Source organism: Salvelinus alpinus, chromosome 9, assembly GCF_045679555.1.
Source record: "Salvelinus alpinus chromosome 9, SLU_Salpinus.1, whole genome shotgun sequence".
NCBI classification, from domain to species: Eukaryota; Metazoa; Chordata; class Actinopteri; order Salmoniformes; family Salmonidae; genus Salvelinus; species Salvelinus alpinus.
The window spans coordinates 52275040-52301625 of record NC_092094.1 but is presented as its reverse complement, the minus strand read 5'-3'; the positions used below and the strand labels follow the sequence as shown (position 1 = coordinate 52301625).

At 42.0% G+C, this 26586-nt stretch overlaps 1 protein-coding gene across 3 annotated transcripts; it reads left to right on the top strand.

The window, feature by feature from the left end:
* Positions 1 to 589: 589 nt before the first annotated feature.
* Positions 590 to 20550, top strand: LOC139530321 (NACHT, LRR and PYD domains-containing protein 12-like). Of its 3 annotated transcripts, none has more exons than XM_071326618.1 (11): positions 592 to 1007; positions 3109 to 3269; positions 3765 to 3887; positions 6727 to 6849; positions 12728 to 14113; positions 14379 to 14552; positions 15411 to 15584; positions 16133 to 16303; positions 16430 to 16603; positions 16830 to 17003; positions 18759 to 20550. In XM_071326618.1, exons 2-11 carry the CDS (start codon positions 3172 to 3174, stop codon positions 18784 to 18786), a joined length of 2625 nt encoding a protein of 874 aa, XP_071182719.1. In that variant the 5' UTR covers positions 592 to 1007; positions 3109 to 3171; the 3' UTR covers positions 18787 to 20550. The 3 variants fall into 3 exon arrangements, with proteins under 3 accessions (XP_071182720.1, XP_071182719.1, XP_071182718.1); XM_071326617.1 differs by having other exon boundaries at positions 592 to 1050; XM_071326619.1 differs by lacking the exon at positions 16430 to 16603 and having other exon boundaries at positions 590 to 1050.
* The last annotated feature ends 6036 nt before the right edge of the window (positions 20551 to 26586 follow it).

Genomic DNA, 26586 nt, shown 5'->3' with positions numbered 1-26586 from the left:
TGTAGAATAACAGTGAAGACATCAAAACGATGAAATAACACATTTGGAATCATATAGTAACCAAAAAGTGTTTAAACAAATCAAAATATATATGTTATATTTGAGATTCTTCAAAGTAGCCACCCTTTGCCTTGATGACAGCTTTGCACACTCTTTGAATTCTCTCAACCAGCTTCATCTTGAATGCTTTTCCAACAATCTTGAGTAGGTTTGTCCAAACTTTTGACTGGTACTATATTTATATATATTATATATTTCTTTATAATCTAAAACAATAAATAAGGGGAACGCTCTCCTTTTCACCCCCTCACCCCTGTTCTTCTCTCTTCTTCTCTGCTGTCCTCTCCTCTCTTCTGTTTCCTCACATACCCCTCTCTTTTTCTCACCATCCCCTCCCAATATCAGTCAATCATGGATCTGAACTATGATTTCCTTTAACTAAAGGTTGACTGAGCGAAATGAAGTTGCCACAAGCAACACCGCAGATATTGTGATGAGCGAGATGCAATACATCTGCGCATGCGCACATATTCGATTCACGCTGTTACAACGTGCGAGCCAACGGACTAAAACAGCGGAGACGTTAACCCGGTAGGTCACTGTAAAAGGTTTTCTCCATACATAAAGTGGAACAGGTTTTCTGTGCGCTCTACTTTGCTGGTGTTTTACAGTGCAGCGCTGTAGCAATACTGCTCTCTAGTGTACATTCAAGAACATGGTTCAAACTTAGTTTGGAAACAACAAAAACAAACAAACTCTTAACTTAACCAAAATGAGCCACAGAAAGTATTGTAGCCGCCATTGTAGTAGTCTTATTGACACTGTATCGTGTTTTCAGAGTTTATCCAATGTTTGTAGTTTGTGAAAGAAGTCAACTTAGCCATAGCTGTGTGATGGTGTGTCTTTATTGTGTTGACAGCTCACTCATGTCAGGACATGAAGTGCAAGCAGAAGCATAACTTTCTCTCCGGCTGACCAGGCAGGATCCATTTTAAGACGGCAGAGAGGTAATGGAAAACATTGAAAGCTAGCCATAGAGAAGACAACACAGTAAGTACAATTATTTAGTTGACAGAAACAATAAACATTTAACCGATCACTGTTCGACGGAGTAGGCTTCCGGGAGTAAAGGCAGTATGGTGTCACGATTATTAGAAGTGATTTCTCTGGATCACTTTTTTTTTTACATAGTCATGATGTGGTTGTGTGAACATTTCTGTTTATTATAATTAACTTAAAAGTCCTGAACAGTCAGAATCATGGATGATATTACAATGAAACCAGATTAAAAAATGGATGACCACAGTATGGAAAATTGCTTATTGCGTAATGCTTATTGGGAATCGATGTGACATCACATTTAGCCACACATTTTAAGAGTATTAATACACCAATGGAAATCTCAGAAACCCATAACTAAAATATTGCATCATTGCGTCAGATGCTCGATTAAAGTGATAGTTCCCCCATATTACAAAATGACATTCCAAGCTTAATTACACCCATCACATACCTTCCTCCTACAGATAACCATTAACTTCTGGTGTAGACCCTCAGCTATGGCACCCCTCATGTCTCTAGCATAACTGATGTTTAATATTATTCAATGTTTAGAAATCCAAACCCCTCATGTCCCTCTGATATTTTAGGTAGAAATTGTACACCAATATTGAATTGTAAAAGCCTGTTATATGAAATTAATTGCCCTTTAATATAGACCAGATGGAGAATTCAATAAATCTGATTTTTTAAAATATATATATGAATAAAGACTTGCTAAAGTTCCAAAATTCAGCATTTTGACATGTCTCTCCGTCAACCCTGTGTCACTTCTAGGAAGATTTTAACACATTTAATTCCCAAAATTGTTCAAATTTCACCATCATTGTAAAGCCCTAGTTATTTTGTTGCTTTGACAAAGTAATTTCTAAAGATTTTTCTTTATTTAATGTGATTAGTGATTCATTTACATCTGTTCCTAATTTTAAGGTCAACACTGTTAAGTAAACTGAACTCTCCTTTTAATATGGTGAAACTATTCCTTAAAAAAAAAAAAATCCAAATAAACATCAAACATCTAATAGCCAAATCATAGTGTAAAAGCAGGTGAGCTGGTTTTACTCTTTTTGGCCATTTTCTGGTGTTAAACTGAGTGGGTCGAGCATGCCACGTCAACCCTGTTACCCATAGATAGACAGGCCAGTAGTGTTTTAACAATTTGTAAAAAATTATGCATTCAATTGCCACTCCCTGTTTGTTGCACACAACAAGATCCATTCTCTCTGTCACAAGGTGATTTATGGCTGATTTAAGATTAAATCGTCAAACTTGTTACGGTCAACCCTGTTACTTTATTTGGCATTTAAAAAGGTACTTACTATAGTATTTAAAAAATTGTTTAACTTAGAGATAGAAAAACTTTTTCTGAGGTTGAACATGTGCTCTTTATGACAAAATGTTAAAATGATGTGAAATCAAAAGTTTTCTTTGACCAAGTTACACTTCTCAAAAGGCACCGAATTGGTGGAACAACCTGGCTAGCTTGATAAAACAGTGCTGATAATTTCATTTTGGCTAGCTAACTAAATTGTACAGCCAGCTTTTTGTCTGGTTATTGTAAAAGCATCAACATAAACAGTTAGATTTTTTTTTTAATTGTTGAAGTTTGTGAAACTATATGATGTAATGTATGACAGGGTTGGATGTTGCGTACAATTTTAATCTTGTTTGCGTTGCTTTGTGTATCAACACATTTGCTTGAGATGATCAAGACATTGCGTCCAAGTTGCTTGACATAAACGTTTCAAATAACGGTCAATCCTTTAGCTCCCCGCCAACTCAGACTGGTCCTTCAGCCTAACTGAAAGTTAGAGATGAGAGAAAGGGACATTTTCTCAAATTCCGAGCAATTTCATCTGGAAAAAATATTATGGGTGATGTTTTGGTCACTCAAAGTGCTATTTTACTTGGGAAATAGGAAAACTGTGCAGGACCTTTAACATTGTTCATTTGTGTCTGTATGTATCATGGTAGTTATTTGACACAGCCTGTGTTTGCCACTAACTGTGTGGTGTGTGTATAATGTATGATGTCTGCGTTCGTTCACAGGTCAGCTGATATGGTCAGAAGTTAGTCCTGGACGGACTTGGTCTGTCCCATAGGAAAGGGGGCATGGCTTGCAAAACAAGTCTCTCTGGGGAGAGAGAGGAGGCCTCCACCTCCAAAATGAGTGTCCTTACAGACCACCCCACACCTATTGAAGCTAAGAGGTTAGAGAAGAATGTTTGTGCATGTACTTTTTTGGCATATTCACATGACACATACACTGTATGTTGACACTACAGAGATTGATAAGAGGGCGCACTTGCCAAAAATCCTGTTTTAGCATGGGCAGTGTTATTGAAGGCTTACACCATTTTAAAGTAGTCAACATGGTGGGATTTCCTATGGGTAAATCACAGAATTCCATCCAGGTCAGCAGGAGGGATCAGCCAATGAATTCTACTCTTGAGCAAACATTTCAGCACTGCAGGTGGCAGTAAATCACAAACCTTGGCTTTATCTGTGTTCAGACTATACACACACTCCAGCACAGTAGGTAGCATATGTATCCTCAATGGTGCTCCCCATGCTGTCACAGAATCGATAAATGGCAAAGGTAGGAGGTGGGCTCTCTTTCAATCTCTATAGTAGATACTCACACACGTTTCAGACAGCCCTACATCATCTGCATTGGTGTCATTGAGATGCACTGTTTTTTACAGGTTGAAGCAGCAGCGAGAAGAGATAAGATCAGTCTCACCTGTGCCCAGCTGTGTGTCCATGAAGAGTGATCGGTCTATGACGCAACCAATGAAGTTCTGTGATGAAGCGTTTACAGATCAAAGGTGAGATGCTAGCTTTATAGTTACCCTCAATTCTTCTAATTAAGCACAAATGATAACATACACAAAACCCATATCTGAGAAGATCTATGTGTACACTTCCAGGTAACCCTTGTTTAGTTTATTTCTTCATGATAACTTCCTGCAATACATTTTACAATGGGACAGAGAGACAAATGTGCAGTTTTATAGCTAAGCTCATGCTATTTTACACATTTTGCCATGAGGCTGCAAAACGTTAGCTAATTAAAGCTAAAATAAAGGTGTGTTGACTGTGATAAAGGCATTGGATTATGAGCTGCCTTATTTGATAAATTAACACTTGTAGTAGTCAGTGGCATGGTGCGTATAGACATCGAAGCACAGTGACATTATGCCTCAATGCGGTCATATTTGTGGCTTATTGGGGATGTGGCTTTCATTTCCTTTTGGCCACCCATCCCATCAGAATGAATGTCATTCCAGCGCACTGCTTGCTATGAATTCTAACTGATAGTGTTAGCATGTTTTGGGTAAAAAGACAAACACACACATACAGTGGGGAGAACAAGTATTTGATACACTGCCGATTTTGCAGGTTTTCCTACTTACAAAGCATGTAGAGGTCTGTCATTTTTATCATAGGTACACTTCAACTGTGAGAGACGGAATCTAAAACAAAAATCCAGAAAATCACATTGTATGATTTTTAAGTCATACTTTTGCATTTTATTGCATGACATAAGTATTTGATTCATCAGAAAAGCAGAACTTAATATTTGGTACAGAAACCTGTGTTTGCAATTACAGAGATCATACGTTTCCTGTAGTTCTTGACCAGGTTTGCACACACTGCAGCAGGGATTTTGGCCCACTCATCCATACAGACCTTCTCCAGATCCTTCAGGTTTCGGGGCTGTCGCTGGGCAATACGGACTTTCAGCTCCCTCCAAAGATTTTCTATTGGGTTCAGGTCTGGAGACTGGCTAGGCCACTCCCGGACCTTGAGATGCTTCTTACGGAGCCACTCCTTAGTTGCCCTGGCTGTGTGTTTCGGGTCGTTGTCATGCTGGAAGACCCAGCCACGACCCATCTTCAATGCTCTTACTGAGGGAAGGAGGTTGTTGGCCAAGATCTCGCGATACATGGCCCCATCCATCCTCCCCTCAATACGGTGCAGTCGTCCTGTCCCCTTTGCAGAAAAGCATCCCCAAAGAATGATGTTTCCACCTCCATGCTTCACGGTTGGGATGGTGTTCTTGGGGTTGTACTCATCCTTCTTCTTCCTCCAAACACGGCGAGTGGAGTTTAGATCAAAAAGCTCTATTTTTGTCTCATCAGACCACATGACCTTCTCCCATTCCTCCTCTGGATCATCCAGATGGTCATTGGCAAACTTCAGACGGGCCTGGACATGCGCTGGCTTGAGCAGGGGGACCTTGCGTGCGCTGCAGGATTTTAATCCATGACGGCGTAGTGTGTTACTAATGGTTTTCTTTGAGACTGTGGTCCCAGCTCTCTTCAGGTCATTGACCAGGTCCTGCCGTGTAGTTCTGGGCTGATCCCTCACCTTCCTCATGATCATTGATGCCCCACAAGGTGAGATCTTGCATGGAGCCCCAGACCGAGGGTGATTGACCGTTATCTTGAACTTCTTCCATTTTCTAATAATTGCGCCAACAGTTGTTGCCTTCTCACCAAGCTGCTTGCCTATTGTCCTGTAGCCCATCCCAGCCTTGTGCAGGTCTACAATTTTATCCCTGATGTCCTTACACAGCTCTCTGGCCTTGGCCATTGTGGAGAGGTTGGAGTCTGTTTGATTGAGTGTGTGGACAGGTGTCTTTTATACAGGTAACGAGTTTAAACAGGTGCAGTTAATACAGGTAATGAGTGGAGAACAGGAGGGCTTCTTAAAGAAAAACAAACAGGTCTGTGAGAGCTGGAATTCTTACTGGTTGGTAGGTGATCAAATACTTATGTCATGCAATAAAATGCAAATTAATTACTTAAAAATCATACAATGTGATTTTCTGGATTTTTGTTTTAGATTCCGTCTCTCACAGTTGAAGTGTACCTATGATAAAAATTACAGACCTCTACATGCTTTGTAAGTAGGAAAACCTGCAAAATCGGCAGTGTTTCAAATACTTGTTCTCCCCACTGTATATAGTATCAGTCAAGTTGACACACCTACTCATTCAAGGGTTTTTCTGTATTTTACTATTTTCTACATTGCAGAATAATAGTGAAGACATCAGAACTATGAAATAACACATTTTACTACACAATCATGTAGTAATCTAAAAAGTGTTAAACAAATCAAAATATATTTTATATTTGAGATTCTTCAAAATAGCCACCCTTTGCCTTGATAGCTTTGCACACGCTTGGCATTCTCTCAACCAGCTTCATGAGGTAGTCACCTGGAATGCATTTCAATTAACAGGTGTGACTTGTTAAAAGTTAATTTGTGAAATTTCTTTCCTTCTTAATGCGTTTGAGCCAATCAATTGTGTTGTGACATGGTAGGGGTGGTATGCAGAAGATAGCTCTATTTGGTAAAGGACCAAGTCCATATTATAGTAAGAACAGCCCAAATAAGAAAAGAGAAACGACAGTCCATCATTACTTTAAGACATGAAGGTCAGTCAATATGGAACATTTGAAGAACTTTGAACGTTTCTTCAAGTGCAGTCACAAAAACCATCAAGCGCAATGGTGCTCCCCATGTTGTCACAGAATCGATAAATGGCAAAGGTAGGAGGTGGGCTCTCTTTCAATCTCTATAGTAGATACTCACACACGTTTCAGCCAGCCCTACATCATCTGCATTGCTGTCATTAAAATGTACCGTTTCTTACAGGTTGAAGCAGCAGCGAGAAGAGATAAGATCAGTCTCACCTGTGCCCAGCTGTGTGTCCATGAAGAGTGATCGGTCTATGACGCAACCAATGAAGTTCTGTGATGAAGCGTTTACAGATCAAAGGTGAGATGCTAGCTTTATAGTTACCCTCAATTCTTCTAATTAAGCACAAATGATAACATACTGATTAAGGAATTTGTTTCCTACAGTGGGGAGAACAAGTATTTGATACACTGCCGATTTTGCAGGTTTTCCTACTTACAAAGCATGTAGAGGTCTGTAATTTTTATCATAGGTACACTTCAACTGTGAGAGACGGAATCTAAAACAAAAATCCAGAAAATCACATTGTATGATTTTTAAATAATTAAATTTGCATTTTATTGCATGACATAAGTATTTGATCACCTACCAACCAGTAAGAATTCCGGCTCTCACAGACCTGTTAGTTTTTCTTTAAGAAGCCCTCCTGTTCTCCACTCATTACCTGTATTAACTGCACCTGTTTGAACTCGTTACCTGTATGAAAGACACCTGTCCACACACTCAATCAAACAGATTCCAACCTCTCCACAATGGCCAAGACCAGAGAGCTGTGTAAGGACATGAGGGATAAAATTGTAGACCTGCACAAGGCTGGGATGGGCTACAGGACAATAGGCAAGCAGCTTGGTGAGAAGGAAACAACTGTTGGTGCAATTATTAGAAAATGGATGAAGTTCAAGATGACGGTCAATCACCCTTGGTCTGGGGCTCCATGCAAGATTTCACCTCGTGGGGCATCAATGATCATGAGGAAGGTGAGGGATCAGCCCAGAACTACACGGCAGGACCTGGTCAATGACCTGAAGAGAGCTGGGACCACAGTCTCAAAGAAAACCATTAGTAACACACTACGCCGTCATGGAATAAAATCCTGCAGCGCACGCAAGGTCCCCCTGCTTAAGCCAGTGCATGTCCAGGCCTGTCTGAAGTTTGCCAATGACCATCTGGATGATCCAGAGGAGGAATGGGAGAAGGTCATGTGGTCTGATGAGACAAAAATAGAGCTTTTTGGTCTAACTCCACTCACCGTGTTTGGAGGAAGAAGAAGTATGAGTACAACCCCAAGAACACCATCCCAACCGTGAAGCATGGAGGTGGAAACATCATTCTTTGGGGATGCTTTTCTGCAAAGGGGACAGGACGACTGCACCGTATTGAGGGGAGGATGGATGGGGCCATGTATCGCGAGATCTTGGCCAACAACCTCCTTCCCTCAGTAAGAGCATTGAAGATGGGTCGTGGCTGGGTCTTCCAGCATGACAACGACACGAAGCACACAGCCATGGCAACTAAGGAGTGGCTCCGTAAGAAGCATCTCAAGGTCCTGGAGTGGCCTAGCCAGTCTCCAGACCTGAACCCAATAGAAAATCTTTGGAGGGAGCTGAAAGTCCGTATTGCCCAGCGACAGCCCCGAAACCTGAAGGATCTGGAGAAGAGCTGTAGGGAGGAGTGGGCCAAAATCCCTGCTGCAGTGTGTGCAAACCTAGTCAAGAACTACAGGAAACGTATGATCTCTGTAATTGCAAACAAAGGTTTCTGTACCAAATATTAAGTACTGCTTTTCTGATGTATCAAATACTTATGTCATGCAATAAAATGCAAATTAATTACTTAAAAATCATACAATGTGATTTTCTGGATTTTTGTTTTAGATTCCGTCTCTCATAGTTGAAGTGTACCTATGATAAAAATTACAGACCTCTACATGCTTTGTAAGTAGGAAAACCTGCGAAATCGGCAGTGTATCAAATACTTGTTCTCCCCACTGTATATGTTCATTAACCAATTTAATTATAATAAAGCAAACACTCTGTCCATTTCTAAGAATTTAGAAATTAATCAATAGCGTTTATTCTCGAGAGAGCTCTGACGTGCATATACAAAACCGTTCTTTTTATCCCTTCTATTACTAACGCACATACATACACACTAATCTGGATTATATCCTGAAGTCTCACCACAGTTTATTACCACTTAGCTGACAGTTCCAGTCCCCCCCCAGATACGGAAAACCTAGATTTTTTTTTTTTTTCTGTCTTCCCTTATCTCCACAGAGTTATAGCTTAGTCGGTTCAAACATAGGTGAATGATCCATTTTTAGTTTTCTTTAGGTACACACAGACATTCCTTTCTCCCCCTGTACATGCTACATAACCTCTAATCCTAATGGTTAAGTTTCTGGGTGGAATTATTTAATCCTTTATCTTAAACCTTGATAAAATATCTTAACACATACACAAAACCCATATCTGAGAAGATCTATGTGTACACTTCCAGGTAACCCTTGTTTAGTTTATTTCTTCATGATAACTTCCTGCAATACATTTTACAATGGGACAGAGAGACAAATGTGCAGTTTTATAGCTAAGCTCATGCTATTTTACACATTTTGCCATGAGGCTGCAAAACGTTAGCTAATTAAAGCTAAAATAAAGGTGTGGACTGTGATAAAGGCATTGGATTATGAGCCGTCTTATTTGATAAATGAACACTTGCAGTAGTCAGTGGCATGGTGCGTATAGCCATCGAAGCACAGTGACATTATGCCTCAATGCGGTCATATTTGTGATGTGGCTTTCATTTCTTTTTGGCCACCCATCCCATCAGAATGAATGTCATTCCAGCACACTGCTTGCTATGAATTCTAACTGATAGTGTTAGCATGTTTTGGGTAAAAAGACAAACACACATATAGTATCAGTCAAAAGTTGACACACCTACTCATTCAAGGGTTTTTATGTATTTTACTATTTTCTACATTGCAGAATAATAGTGAAGACATCAGAACTATGAAATAACACATTTTACTACACAATCATGTAGTAATCAAAAAAGTGTTTTATATTTGAGATTCTTCAAAGTAGCCACCCTTTGCCTTGATGAAAGCTTCGCACACTCTTGGCATTCTCTCAACCAGCTTCATGAGGTAGTCACCTGGAATGCATTTGAATTAACAGGTGTGCCTTGTTAAAAGTTAATTTGTGGAATTTCTTTCCTTCTTAATGCGTTTGAGCCAATCAATTGTGTTGTGACATGGTAGGGGTGGTGTACAGAAGATAGTCCTATTTGGTAAAGGACTAAGTCCATATTATAGCAAGAACAGCCCAAATAAGCAAAGGGAAACGACAGTCCATCATTACTTTAAGACATGAAGGTCAGTCAATACGTTTCTTCAAGTGCAGTCGCAAAAACCATTAAGCGCTATGATGAAACTGGCTCTCATGAGGACCGCCACAGGAAAGGAAGACCCAAAGTTACCTCTGCTGCAGAGGATAAGTTCATTAGAGTTTACTGCACCTCAGATTGCAGCCCAAATAAATGTTTCACAGAGTTCAAGTAACAGACACATCTCAATATTAACTGTTCAGAGGAGACTGTGAATCAGGCCTTCATGGTCGAATTGCTGCACAGAAACCACTACTAAAGCACACCAATAAGAAGACGATACTTGCTTGGGCCAAGAAACACGAGCAATGGACATTAGACCGGTGGAAATCTGTCCTTTGGTCTGATGAGTCCAAATTTGATATTTTTGGTTCCAACCACTGTGTCTTTGTGAGACACAGAGTAGGTGAACGGATGATCTCCGCATGTGTGGTTCCCACCGTGAAGCTTGGAGGAGGAGCTGAGATGGTGTGGGGGTGCTTTGCTGGTGACACTGTCTGTGATTTATTTAGAATTCAAGGCACACTTAACCAGCATGGCTACCACAGCATTCTGCACCGATACACCATACCATCTGGTTTGCGCTTAGCGGGACAATATTTTTTTTTCAAAAGGACAATGACCCAACATGCCTCCAGGCTATGTAAGGGCTATTTGACCAAGAAGGAGAGTGATTTGAGTGCTGCATCAGATGACCTGGCCTCCACAATCACCCGACCTCAACCCAATTGACATGGTTTGGAATAAGTTGGACTGCAGAGTGAAGGAAAAGCAGCCAACAAGTGCTCAGTATATTTTAAATGTTTTATTTATTTAACTAGGCAAGCCAGTTGAGAACAATTTCTTATTTACATTAACGGCCTACCCCGGCCAAACCCTCCCCTAACCCGGACGACGCTGTGCCAATTGTGTGCTGCCCTATGGGACTCCCGATCACGGCCGATTGTGATACAGCCCGGGATCGAACCAGGGTCTGTAGTGACGCCTCTAGCACTGAGATGCAGTGCCTTAGACCGCTGCACCACTCGGGAACTCCTTCAAGACGGTTGGAAAAGCATTCCAGGTGAAGCTGGTTGAGAGAATGCCAAGAGTGTGTAAAGCTGTCATCAAGGCAAAGGGTGGCTACTCTGAAGAATCTCAAATACATTTAGATTTGTTTAAAACTTTTTTGGTTACTGTAACATCTGCTTCCAACTCGCACTCTCAAACACCTATATCCCCTGAAAGCAGCTCACTCTCCAGATCCCAATCACCTGAATTCTAATCACCTGTTCACACACCTGTATGTCATTATCACACACTATTTAGTTCAGTTCTTTGCACCACATCACTGTGAGGTATTGTTTGTTTTGTGACACACATCTTTCTGGGTTTCCAGTGATCTACTCCTCACGTGTATGATAGTTTTGGCTTGCCTCACTAACGATGCCTTTTTGCCTATTCCCTGCCTGTACTTTCGGATTTCCTGTTATCAACCTAATGCCTGATCTCCCGGACTACGTTACTAGACTTTCCCCTGCCTATACTGCTGCCCTTTTGGACCCCTGTGTATGACCTTCTGCCTGCCCCTGGACCCAGCTACCTGCCTCCTCCTGTGGTCCTTCGCAATAAACACCTGCTGCGCCCTGCGCTTGAAACCAGCTCTCTGTCTCCCCTCGTGTTCATTACAGTTACTACATGATACCATATATGTTATTTCATAGTTTTGCTGTCTTCACTATTATTCTACAATGTAGAAAATAGTAAAAATGTATAAAAACCCTTGAATGAGTAGGTTTGTCAACTTTTGACTGGTACTGTATGTAAATTAGATTTCTGTATTTAATTTAATACATTTGGAAAAGAAATCCTAAATGATGTTTTCACTTTGTCATTATGGGGTATTGTGTAGAAAAAAAAAGATATGAATCAATTTTGAATTCAGGCTGTAACAAAACAAAACAAAATGTGGAATAAGTCAAGGGGTATGAATACTTTCTGAAGGCACTGTAAATACATAACGTTTCACGCCCCCCGATGGACAGAGTGTATAGTAGGCTGCTGTTGTTAATAGCCTACATTATCTCGTTTTCATCCAATACAGCATGTCAGATTGCGCATTGAGCTTTGCTAGACATGCTTTGTGCCCAGCCCGTGTGATCCGTGATTTCCGTAATCAAGACACACACAGAACCTGCAGCACTCCGATGTGAATGGCTGATCAATTGTGCGCGAGTGTAGAAATCATGAGGCATATCAGCCTTAAAAAAACCAGTACTTTGTCCCTCTTTTTAATGCTTTTGCATGATTTTTTTTTATTTGACTACATCTAAAGTGGTGCCCCACCTGATAGAAAAGCCCTGGGGCAAATGGTAATTGTTATTTTATTAGGATCCCCATTAGCTGTTGCAAAAGCAGCAGCTACTCTTCCTGGGGTCCACACAAAACATGAAACATAATACCGAATGACAGAATACAGAACATCAATAGACAAGAACAGAATTACATAAAAAACAAAATTAACAAACTATCTAGGTCAAATAGGGGAGAGGTGTTGTGCCGCGAGGTGTTGCTTTATCTGTTTTTTGAAACCAGGTTCGCTGTCTATTTGAGCAATATGAGATGGAAGGAGGTTCCATGCAATAAGGGCTCTATATAACACTGTACGCTTTCCTGAATTTGTTCTGGATTTGCCACCACTACATTCTGAGTCAGGCATCTTAGGCATACAGACAGGTGTATATTTTTTCAGAGGAACCAATTGCTGTTTATTCCAGCTGAAAACAGTGTTTTCTATTTTTGCCTTTGACAGGCTTCAACAGGAGAGATCAGAGTCTCCTGTCCTCAGCTGTGGGTCTATGGCAGAAATCGACGACAGGCTCAAATCCAAGCTGAAGAGAACGTTTCAGTGTGTGTTTGAGGGGACAGCACAGCAAGGAAACCCTACACTTCTCAATGAGATCTATACAGAGCTTTACATCACAGACAATAACAGTCTGAGGGATGTCACAGAGACAACCTCAGTGGATGTGCTGCTGACAAACCTCATCGAGGGGAATCTGCTTCCTAATGCTCTCCTCTGGATAACATCCCGACCTGCAGCAGCCAATCGTATTTCTCCCGACTGTGTTGACCAGGTGACAGAGGTACGAGGGTTCAATGACCCACAGAAGGAGGAATACTTCAGGAAGAGAATCCATTCTCCGAACCTGGCTAGCAGAATCATCACGCACATGAAATCATCAAGGAGCCTCTACATCATGTGCCACATACCAGTCTTCTGTTGGATTGCAACAACTGTTCTAGAGAGGATGTTGGGTGGTGCAGAGAGTGGAGAGATCCCCAAGACTCTGACACAAATGAACCTTCACTTTCTGATCTTTCAGACGAGGTTAAGAAACAAGAAATATCCTGGGAGAAGTGGGACAGATCCAGAGTGGAACACGGATAAAGAGATGATTCTGAAACTGGGCAAACTTGCCTTTGAACAGCTGGAAAAGGGCAATCTAATCTTCTATGAGGAAGACCTGAGAGAGTGTGGCATTGATGTCAAAGAAGCATCAGTGTACTCAGGAGTGTGCACACAAGTCTTCAGGGAGGAGTGTGGGCTGAACAAGGGGAAGGTATACTGCTTTGTGCATCTTAGCATTCAGGAGTTTCTCGCTGCTTTATACGTGTTTCTCTCTTTTGTGAACAACAACAGAAATCTAATGTTGAAACAGCAATCCAAGTCCACACCTACAATCGACCTCTACAAGAGTGCCGTGGATCAAGCCATTCAGAGTGCCAATGGACACCTGGACCTGTTTCTCCGCTTCCTTCTCGGCCTTTCACTGAAGTCCAATCAGACTCTCTTAAGAGGCCTACTGGTACAGACAGGAAGCAGCTCTCGCACCAATGAGGAAACGGTTGAGTACATCAAGGAGAAGATCAGGGAGAATCCCTCATTGGAGAGATGCATTAACTTGTTCCACTGTCTAAACGAGCTGAATGACCATTCTCTAGTGGAGGAGATCCAAAGCTACCTGAGCTCAGGAAGTCTCTCTGAAGATCTCTCTCCTGCACAGTTGTCAGCTTTGGTTGTTGTGGTGTTGACTTCAGAAGAGGAGCTGGATGTGTTTGAGCTGAGAAAATACTCCAGATCAGATGAGGGTCTTCTGAGGATGCTACCGGTGGTCAAAGCCTCCAGAACAGCTGTGTGAGTACTGCCATACAGTACCGCTCATCATACATAGATCAGTAATAACCAAATAAAGATGCACTCACAGATCAGTTGGGAAAATAAGACCATTTGCATAGAGCAGCTTGAGAAAGCCTTATTAGCGATATTGCATGTAGTCATATTTTCAAACATAATATAGTATGGACATTTCCATAATCATTTTATACATTTTAGTTTCTAGCTGCTCTAGAAACAATACTAATTTGAAGCTATACTAATTTGAGTTATCATTTTTCCTCAGGCTAACTTACTGCTACCTCACTGAGAGATGCTGCAAAGCCCTAGCCTCAACTCTCAGCTCGACCTCATCGGGTCTGAGACAGTTGGACCTGAGTAAAAATGACCTGAAGGATTCCGGAGTGGCACTGCTCTCCATTGGACTGGGGAGTCCACAATGTAAACTTGAGTCACTGAGGTAAAGTCATTTTTGTCATTCACTGCTTCGTCTTATTTGGGACATTATATTCTTACACACTTTAACCGCAATTTCCACTCTCAGTTCCTTGCGCTGGATCAGTGTATTTAAAAAAGGGGGGGCTGAAATGATTTAGCCTCCATTTCAATCCTACTTATTAGGAAATGCTACAGAACGAGATTTGGGTCTTGGAGGCGTGCTTTGATGTGGGTGTCTCCTGTGTGTGTGTTTGCACATGGGAAGCATTTGTACATCACTTGGCCAAAACAGTGCACAGTTACGGTCACTCACCCTTCTAGACAACCTGAAACAGTCTAACCAGATCTTGTGTCTCGAAGTAGCCTAGGCCAACTTCTTCTGCCAATTAGCTTCAGCCGGCTGGTGTGTGACTGTGGCAAAGTTGGTTAGACTTTGGATAGCCAATCTGTGGGGCTAGTTAGGGACCGTCGATACATTTCACAATGTAAATGGGACAATATTTTCATGTTGCACGCCTTTTAGTTCTCTTTAAATGCTTTCAATATTTGCATATTCATTTCTACAATTTATAGTTGGTTTGAGGTTTTTAAGTCATTGAAATTTGGAGCTATTGAAGTTTGTAAATATTGGTGATTACTTGGATGCTGCCAGCATGTGGGCAGGATTGAGATAAACCCAACCCAAGGAAAACCGTTTTACGTACCCTTCATTTTGCAAATCTCTGTTTTGCACTAGACTGGCTTTATGACCAAAACAACTATATTTACACTTTGTAGTCAATTTTGACACTAGAATAAATGTTTGATATTGATGCCAAATATGCTGTTTTCAACCAAAGAAGTTGGTTTTTCAATTGTCACTAACTATTTCTCTGTGCAGGCTCTCCGGTTGTAGAGTCACTGGGAAAAGCTGTGCTTCTCTGGCTTTAGCTCTGAAGTCAAACCCCTCCCACCTGAGAGAGTTGGATCTGAGTGGGAGTAATCCAGGAGACTCAGGCGTGAGCCTGCTCTCTGCTGCACTAGAGGATCCACTCTGTAAACTGGAGACACTGAGGTGAGTGTTGGTCCCATTACAGCTCAATGATACTCAACACACAATGGTCGATCTTTTGACAGTAAGGAACCTCTTGAGACATGATATAATGTCATTCCTCAGAAAGTGACACATTGCATCGCTGTGCCACCAGAGACTCTGGGTTCGAGCCCAGGCTCTGTCGCAGCCGGCCGACGCACAATTGGCCTAGCGTCGTCCGGGTTAGGGAGGGTTTGGCCGGTAGGGATATCCTTGTCTCATCACGCAGGTGTACAGTGTTTCCTCCGACACATTGGTGCGGCTGGCTTCCGGGTTGGATGCGCGCTGTGTTAAGAAGCAGTGCGGCTTGGTTGGGTTGTGTTGTGTTGTGTTTCGGAGGACGCATGGCTCTCGACCTTCGTCTCTCCCGAGCCCGTACGGGAGTTGTAGCGATGAGACAAGACAGTAACTACTAACAATTGGATACCACGAAATTGGGGAGAAAAAGGAGGGTAAAAAAATAAATAATAATATTTTTAAAAAGTGACACACATAGCAGACACAAAGAGCTATCCTCCTCCTCCCTGCAGGCTATCACGTTGTAGTGTCACAGAGGAAGGCTGTGCTTCTCTGGCTTCAGCTCTGAGGTCAAACCCCGCGAACCTGAGAGAGCTGGACCTGAGCTGCAATTATCCAGGTGACTCAGGAGTGAAACTGATCTCTGCTTTACTGGAGGAGCCACACAAACTGAAGACTCTGAGGTGAGTGTTGGGGCCATAATAGCACAACTGTGAATAACTAGAAAAACTAGAAAATCATAGGTGTGCCCTGCCTTCATTGTGTAGCGCAATGTTGAAATGTATTACTCTCGCTCTCCCCCCCACAAGGCTGAATACCTGTAAACTTACTGAGAACTGCTGTCAAGCTCTGGCTTCAGCTCTCAGCTCAAACTCCTCTAGTCTGAGAGAGCTTGACCTGAGTAAGAATAAGCTGCAGGATTCAGGAATGACGCTGCTCTGTGCTGGACTGGGGAATCCACACTGTAAACTGGGGATGCTAAAGTAAGGTCTCCTGTCAGAGTTACAGTACATCCGCCTTGGTTCTTAATACAGCAGCTATTCACAATAGACCACAAACGTCCCTATTTTGTATCTTATGATGGACACCTCAAGTACAAACCTATGTGATAATAAAACATATTTTGATGTAAACTTGCAAAGAAGAAAATATATGCTATATTTCTCTGTGTGGCCTGAACTGAAGAATGAAAGGATCATTTTATTTTAGGCTGTCGGAGTGTGGATTCACAGACAAAGGCTGTGCTTCTCTGGCTTCAGCTCTGAGGTCAAACCCTTCACATCTGAGAGAACTGAATATGAGTTGGAACTACCCAGGTGAATCAGGAGTGAAGCTGATCTCTGCTTTACTGGAGGATCCGTACTGCAAACTGAAGACACTGAGGTGAGTTCTCACCCGGCCACTGTGAAGAGGGTCTGTCTGGGTGACATTCCCTCAGACCTTTGTTGGCATTACAGTTGAAGTCGGAAGTTTACATACACCTTAGCCAAATACATTTAAACTCAGTTTTTCATCATTCCTGACATTTAATCCAAGTAAAAATTCCCTGTCTTAGGTCAGTTAGGATCACCACTTTATTTTAAGAATGTGAAATGTCAGAATAATAGTAGAGAGAATTATTTATTTAAGCTTTTATTTCTTTCATCACATTCCCAGTGGGTCAGAAGTTTACATACACTCAAAGAGTATTTGGTAGCATTGCCTTTAAATTGTTTAACTTGGGTCAAACGTTTCGGGTAGCCTTCCTCAAGCTTCCCACAATAAGTTGGGTGAATTTTGGCCCATTCCTCCTGACATAGCTGGTGTAACTGAGTCAGGTTTGTAGGCCTCCTTGCTTGCACACACTTTTTCAGTTCTGCCAACAAATGTTCTATAGGATTGAGGTCAGGGCTTTGTGATGGCCCCTCCAATACCTTGACTTTGTGGTCCTTAAGCCATTTAGCCACAACTTTGGAAGTATGCTTGGGGTCATTGTCCATTTGGAAGACCCATTTGCGACCAAGCTTTAACTTCCTGACTGATGTCTTGAGATGTTGCTTCAATATATCCACATCATTTTCCAACCTCATGATGCCATCTATTTTGTGAGGTGCACCAGTCCCTCCAGCAGCAAAGCACCCCCACAACATGATGCTACCACCCTCGTGCTTCACGGTTGGGATGGTGTTCTTCGGCTTGCAAGCCTCCCCCCTTTTCCTCCAAACATAACGATGATCATTATGGCCAAACAGTTCTATTTTTGTTTCATCAGACCAGAGGACATTTCCCCAAAAAGTACGTTCTTTGTCCCGATGTGCAGTTGCAAACCAGTCTGGCTTTTTTAATGGTGGTTTTGGAGCAGTGGCTTCTTCCTTGCTGAGCGGCCTTTCAGGTTATGTCGTTATAGGACTCGTTTTACTGTGGATATAGATACTTTTGTACCCGTTTCCTCCAGCATCCTCACAAGGTCCTTTGCTGTTGTTCTGGGATTGATTTGCACTTTTCGCACCACAGTACGTTCATCTCCAGGAGACAGAACGCGTCTCCTTCCTGAGTTGTATGACGGCTGCGTGGTCCCATGGTGTTTATACTTGCGTACTATTGTTTGTACAGATGAACGTGGTACCTTCAGGCATTTGGAAATTGCTCCCAAGGATGAACCAGACATGTGGAGGTCTACAAATGTTTTTTTCTGAGATCCTGGCTGATTTCTTTTGATTTTCCCATGATGTCAAGCAAATATGCACTGAGTTTGAAGGTATGCCACAGGTACACCTCCAATTGACTCACATTATGTCAATTAGCCTATCAGAAGCTTATAAAGCCATGACATTATTTTCTGGAATTTTCCAAGCTGTTTGAAGGCAGTCAACTTAGTGTATGTAAACTTCTGACCAACTGGAATTGTGATACAGTGCATTATAAGTGAAATAATCTGTCTGTAAACAATTGTTGGAAAAATTACTTGTGTCATGCACAAAGTAGATGTCCTAACCGATTTGCCAAAACTATATTTTGTTAACACGAAATTTGTGAAGTGGTTGAAAAACGAGTTTTAATGACTCCAACCTAAGTGTATGTAAACTTCCGACTTCAACTGTATATTTCAGTCAGTGGGTCTATATTGTTTTCCCACTGTTCCTCTGTTTACTCCATTAGATTAAGTCCATGGGCCAGAGACTGGTGACAGAACTGGAGGACGGAAGGGCATCCCAGCCCAGCAGAGCGGATGTGTAGTTACTGTTATTGGGAAACTTGCTTTTCAGAGCCGGAAAGCTGCTTTCACTGTCCAAACAGGAGGAAACAAAATAGCCTGTATGGATCTCAGATCTCAGTGGCAGATGTCCTGAATATCACATCCCTATTCTAATAGTGTGTACTTAGGTGGGACCAAGTCTTTGTTTTACAAGTCACAAGTAAGACTCAAGTCCCAAGTCAAGACAGGAAGCCCGAGTCAAGTCAAGACCGACAAGTGTCAAGTCTCAAGTCCTAAACTTTGAGTTTTGAGTCTTAAACAAGTCATAATGTGCTCTTCACCAAATGTAATACCATTTCATATTTTTAACAAGAGTAATAGTTAGTATATTACATTTACGCAAATCATGAACGCTTTAAAAAATATATTTATTACTTTCCAAATAAACTTTATATTTCCATGGAAATACATGGGTAGCCATAATAAAGACCCCCCCCCCCCAATAGCGATCGACTACCGAGGATCGCTATGGGGCGCAATCGAGCGATGTAGGCTTGTACACACACACACACACACACACACACAGTGTGTGTGGTTACAGTAGGCTAACATATGTCAATGGCTTTAGGAACAGCAGTAACACCAGGCAGGATTTAGGCTACCAACTGCCTAGCCAGTTGTAGCTCAATCTTGGGTGCAATGATCACGTTCCCGCACTGACTGACTGTGTGGAGGCTCATTGATTTAACGTTACGTTAGCCAACATGTTACACTGGCAAAGTTATGAATGATATAGCTGTCGGCTATATTAGCCACGACTTACCGTTCTTTGTGCAGCTTCAAATGTCGAACAAAGTTGGAAGTTGTTGCGCCTCTGTCTGTCATTTTCTTCCCGCAGGAGGGTATCAAGTCAGTTCGAGTCAAAAGGCTCAAATCCAAGTTAAGTCACGAGTCATTGGTGTTAAAGTCAAAGTCAAGTTGCAAGTCATCATATTTGTGACTCGAGTCGAGTCCACACCTCTGGTACTTAGCCTGGGGAAGTACACACTACTTCTGCTAGTACTCTGAGACACTTTATGAATACTGGCCCGGATCCTCCTCGGCTTCATCCATCTTCTAAAGTAATGAGGATTCAACAACAACACAATATAACAAACACTCACCCATTGGTCATATGACCCATTGTATAATGTAAAATACAGAGTGTACAAAAACATTAGGAAAACCTGCTCTTTCCGTGACATCGATAGACTGACCAGGTGATTGACGTCACTTGTTAAATCCACTTCAAAATCAGTGTAGATGAAGGGGAGGAGACAAGTTAAAGAAGGCTTTTTAAGCCTTGAGACATGGATTGTGTGCCATTCAGAGGTCGAATGGGCAAGACAAAAGATTTAAGTGCCTTTGAACGGGGTATGTTAGTAGGTGCAAGGCACACTAGTTTGAGTTTGTCAAGAACTGCAACGCTGCCGGGTTTTCCCACGCTCAACAGTTTCTTGTGTGTATCAAGAATGGTCCACCACAACAAAGGACATCCAGCCAACTTGACACAACTGTGGGAAACATTGGAGTCAACACCTTGTAGAGTCCATGTTGAGGGAAAAATGGGGTGCAACTCAGTATTAATAAAGTGTTCCGGATTTGTTGCACACAATGTATATAATGTGTTTTTAAAATTACTCTAGTGTTATTATGTATTTTTGTATGGTCAAGCTTGTGTAATACAAATTGAATCTATTTCAATGTACACCTATCCTTTAAGTTTCAATCCCTTTTCTATCCACATTCACTGAGCCCCTCAACCCAGGTTTAAGTGATTACACAAACTCCTCAGCTTCCAAGAGCATGCCTTCCATTGTGTCAACTGTCAATGGAAGCAACTTCAGCAAGGGCTGTTATACTAGTAGTTATTGTGATAAAAATAAATATTGTAATGCACATTTAAGTAGTAGAAGGGTTTTGCCTGTTAGTGCAGAAATTATTATTTTGGGTTAAAAAAGAAAATCACTCCAGGCCGCGTTTGAACGTCTTAAACTAGATAGAAAGTATGTATGGACCTACACGTTTTCAAATAACTGCCCTTTTTCTGGCCCGCAAATTGCTTTTGAAGAACAAATCGAAATCCCGATATCGCCATCGAGCCAATATTAATGCGCAACTGAAAATGCTAAACTGATCCGAGGTCAGCGTCTAGGGGCATCTACATCAGGTGCAGGGCGACTGGCATGACATATAAAGGCCAGCAGAGGGGATCAGAGTAACACAAAGGGGTTGCTTCACTTTCAATAACCAACAAGTGAAGCGCTACATAACAGTAACGTTCCCTAGGTCTTTGCTAACGGCTTATAAAAACAGCCAGAAAATAGTAGAGTGCAGTTTATTTTAATTAGAGAGATGGTGTTTTCTACAGACACAGTTCTGCATCAAACTATCGGTGTTAGCGATGTGGTAGAAAGGGTTTACTTGGGCTGTGGTGCACTATGAAGGAAAAGGTTCCTTCAGGGCTGCTGGGAGATTTCACTGTTACGCAAGTTGCAAGTGCTTCCATGGAGCAAAGGCATGCATTATTCACACTACATTTACATAAAAGACAATAGGGAAGTGTGTGCCGAGAGTGTGTGTGTGCATGCACGCGTGTGTTTGTGTGGCTATTAAATTCTCTGAAATGCTTTTGCCACCCGAGCATCTAAGTAAATACCGCCAAAGGTTTTGTTGATGCGAAGTTGTGGAGGTGGGCTAAGGCCCCCAGACTCTCCTGATATCACTAGCTTCTATACCAAGCTGTCCCATACTGAACCCTACCCTGTACTAGAATGTTGATAGTGTAGAAAATCAACGATTGGATAATAGAGAATCCACATCTACCAAACAGGTCTGTCTCTCCCCCTCTCACATTTTATTATTTTCTCTCTCTCTCTCTCGGAGGTCCTTGCAGAAGCTTGTCCAAGCAATGGCAGACTTTGCGATTTTATTAAACAAACAGTGCCTGGATTAGTTCTGGATTACTTCAGCAGGAAACAAGTTTCCTATAGATTGAATAGTGATTATAAGATTCATGTTTTAATTATTCATTTTCCTGAATGCAATGTGCACTGGTTTGGATAAAGTTAGATAGTATCATCATTTCCCAACTGATTCGATTGGCCATCATATAACGTAATCATGCACCATTCAAACCATTCGTGCCGTATTGAGAAATACTTGCCTGACAAATGTACAGTAATTATACTTTAAGTGACAGCCCTCTGGCCCAACCAATCAACCGACTCTGTTTCTAACAAAGGACTGCACGCCAACTGCCCCAGCTAATCCATAAACACGTTTCAGACAAGTAAAAGACACTACAATGACTGACTAATTAGCAGGTAAAAGAGCAAGATGGAAAAGTAATACACTACGTCCAGCATAAAGGCACACTCCATCTACTGCGAGCGGTCCTTTTGTTGAAGCCCACAAATGGACCTGACTTTCATTTGTCTTGGATGTGTGATGTCTTGATGTGGAGGCACAAGCTCACTATACAAGTGCTGCTTTTAGTCGAATTAAAAGCCTTATTCTTTTTACTCACACACATTCATTTTCCCTCTTTTCTTCTCTAATTGATGGACACCGTGTAATGGAATCCAGGCAGCAGCCAGACAATACGCGTGCTGACTTTTGTTACAAAGGTTCAAGAGCTTAAAAAAACCTGTAATGTTCTGGAAAACCTTTCCCAAGAAGCTAAATGATTGAGTGCTCTTCATCCCTAGCACAGGGATTCTACAGTATATGTCATTCTATGATCCCTTGCCTGAGTCCCAGATCTGGTTGTGCTTGGCAAGACAGCACAAACCGATCTGAGACTCAGACTACCTCATCACATGTGTATTGTATAATAAATATAGTATTTTATACACAGTAAAAATACATATTTGTACATACATACTGTATTCCCATTTTATACTAATGATATCTAAAGAGACCTCATCCCTAGAGTCGTACTACGTTATTGTCAGGGACATACAGTATACGATTCACAACTTCAGGATATTTGTCTCTTCAGTGAGGGTTGGGGGGGGGGGGGGTAAAAAAACCGGTTAGTCGCTCTCGTTTCCTGATCCTGTTCCTAGTGTCAGGTGTCATGTGTGTTTACCTTCAGACAAGCATTTGCCTTTACAATGTTGGTTGTCTTCAGCACTTCATCTCTCCTAGTCACCCCCCCCCCTGCTGCTCTACCTCATGACAGCAGGGACTCACCTTTAAATACAACGGAATTCCAGCAGTATCGGAATGGAACCAGGATGATATGCAACTGACATTGCATTCACCTTTTTCCAAATAACTCAATGCAGATAAGGGGTCAAACTAAAGACCTGAGGGAACAACTCCACAAAACAGTATGATACATTATTATTCACAATTGATAAAAACAAATGTCCTGCAAGCACCCACAGGCCAAACTGAACGATCTACAATTATGGTGCGCTTCAACTGCATGTTCATTTCCCAGGCAGAAAATTGCTCCGTGTTGCAAACTAGGCCCAGCGGTGAAAAAAGTACCCAATTGTCATACTTGAGTAAAAGCAAAGATACCTTAAAAGAAAATGACTCAAGTAAAAGTGAAAGTCACCCAGTAAAATACTACTTGAGTAAAAGTATTTAGTTTTAAATACCTAAGTATCAAAAGTAAACGTAATTGCTAAAATATAAAAATTCCTTATATTAAGCAAACCAGGTGGTATAATTTGTTTTTTTATTTACAGACACTCAGATATAATTTACAAATGAAGCATGTGTGTTTAGTGAGTCTACCAGATCAGAGACAGTAGAGATGACCAGGGATGTTCTCCTGATAAGTGTGTGAATTGGACCATTTTCCTGTCCTGCTAAGCATTCAAAATGTAACGAGTACTTTTGGGTGTCAGGGAAAATGTATGGAGCAAAAAGTACATTACTTTCTTTAGGAATGTAAAAGTAAAAGTATCCATAAATGTACTGAACAAAAATATAAAGCGCAACACGCAACAATTTCTAAGATTTTACTAAGTTACAGTTCTCAAAATATATTCATTAGGCCCTTATCTATGGATTTCCTGACTGGGAATACAGATAGGCATCTGTTTGTCACAGATACCTTAAAAAAAGGGAGGGGCGTGGATCAGAAAACCAGTCAGTATTGGGTGTGACCACATTTTGCCTCATGCAGTGCGACACATTTCCTTTGCATAAGAGTTGATCAGGCTGTTGACTGTGGCCTGTGGAATGTTGTCCCACTCCTTTTCAATGGCTGTGCGAAGTTGCTGGATATTGGAAACTGGAAAGTTGATCCAGAGCATTCCAAACTTGCTCAATGGGTGAAATGTCTGAGTACGTAGGCCATGGAAGAACTGGGACATTTTCAGCTTCCAGGAATTGCGTACAGATCCTTGCGATATGGGGCTGTGTCATTATCATGTTGAAACATGAGGTGATGGAGATGGATGAATGGCACCACAATGGGCCTCAGGATATCGTCACGCTATCTCTGTGCATTCAAATTGCCATTGAGAAATTGCAATTGTGTTCATTGTCCGTAGCTTATGCCTGCCCATACCATAACCCCACCATGGGGCGCTCTGTTCACAACGTTGACATCAGCAAACCCTCTTGCCCACATGACACCATACACGTGTTCTGCGGTTGTGAGGCCTCAAATCTTGAGACATCTGTGGCATTCTGTCACACAACACAGGTGCACCTGTGCAATGATCACGCTGTTTATTTGGCTTCTTGATATGCCACACCTGTCAGGTGGATGGATTATCTTGGCAAAAGAGAAATGCTCACTAACAGGGATGTAAACAAAATTGTGTACAAAATTTGAGAGAAATAAGCTTTTTGTGCTTACGGGAAATGTCTGGGATCTTTTATTTCTGCTCATGGAACCAACATTTTACATGTTTCGTCTATATTTCTGTTCAGTGTAGTGAAGTACAGATACCTCAGAAAACAACTGAAGTAGTACATTCAAGTATTTTTATGTAAGTACTTTACACCACTGACTAGGCCTAATCTAAATGACAAATGAGTTTAGCCAAATGTTTTAATGTCCCACTAAAGGATAGGATGCAGAGACATGGGTGAATATGAAAGCCTCTCTACCTAAATTCCCATGAGGGCAGCTCATTGGGCTCTGCTGAGGATCGAGTGTGTGTGTGTGTGAGTGAGTGAGGATTAGATACGTCACTGTTGAGCTAAGCGTTATTCTAATGTCCACTGTACAGTGTCATGGATGAGGGGGTCGGCCCTCTGTCCCTTAGTTGAGCCACAACAACAAGGATGTAGAACACACACACACACACTTTCATTGGAAGACTTTGCCTTCCGTTGCTACCATAACCTCTCTCTGCCCTTGATCCCATCTCGCCGTGTCAGGCGTTTCTCTTGTTGTTGCGCCTGTGTGAATGCTGCTGCCCACTGCAACCCAACAGGGGAGAGGAGAGAGGAAATCAAAAGCCACAGATTGCCTCGTCTCAACTCATTCACACAGACCGCAACACAGGGTAAAGGTTAGAAGACCTTTTTGTACTCACCCTGCCTTTAATTCACCGGCACTGGGGAAGGAGAGAAAGTGAGACACAGAATAAAAGGCTGAAAGAGTTGCTATGTACTCTGGGATTCAGTCATGTAGCACCAGTGAGCTGTTGCTAAGCAATGACCTCAGCTGTGAGAATCAGAGAATGACAAATGGGAGGGGAAAAAAAGTTGCTTGGGATGATAATGATATTTTGGACTATTTTGTCCCAATTATCTCGAGAGCTCCAAAGTCACGTTGCGTTTACAAAGCCAAAAAGCAGGGCAGTTGGACCTTTTCATTTCCAGACTTTGTTTCATCAGGTTGCATGTGTCACAAACAGTATGATGGAAAAAGCAAGTTACCTTGTCCTCACCAACAAGCTGACACAGGCCTTCTCAATTAGATGGCCTCATGCTTCCTGACACACGGCTAAAAACAAGCGGTTTGTCTTTCTAGGCTGTGTTCTCTGGGCTCTATGTACAGTACTTAACTGTATATGGCCAATTGAAGGAATAGAAGAAGTTAACACTGTTGTGTATATTCTAACGCATGGGAAATTCATAGTATACCACAGAATTGTTTTAAAGCAAACATAAAATTCACAGGAGGTGACAATAATTGTGCCGTGGATATACGGAAAGAAAGCACAATACAATTCTTATGACTTGCCTAGGGGGGCATGTAGCCTACTGTACATGTCTTTATTTTATTGTTATCTTTTTACCCCTTTTCTCCCCAATTTCGTGGTATCCAATTGGTAGTTACAGTCTTGTCTCATCGCTGCAACTCCCGTACGGACTCGGGAGATGAGAAGGTTGAGAGCCGTGCGTCCTCTGAAACACGACCCAACCAAGCCACACTGCCTCTTGACACAATGCCCGCTTAACCTGGAAGACAGCCGCACCAATGTGTCGGAGGAAACGCTGTACACCTGGCTACCGTGTCAGCGTGCACTGCGCCCGGCCCGCCACAGGAGTCGCTTGAGCGCGATGGGACAAGGACATCCCTGCCGGCCAAACCCTCCCCTAACCCGGACGACGCTGGGCCAATTGTGCGCCGCCCCATGAGTCTCCTGGTTGTGGCCGGCTGCGACAGAACCTGGACTCGAACAAGGATTTCTAGTGGCACAGCTAGCACTGCGATGCACTATTGTACATGTCTGCGTGTAAAGAAACAAACATCCTTTATTCCTTGACAGGGGGGCCACAAGACAGGGCTAACATGAGGGGCCATGAATCAAAAAATGGTTGAGTCCC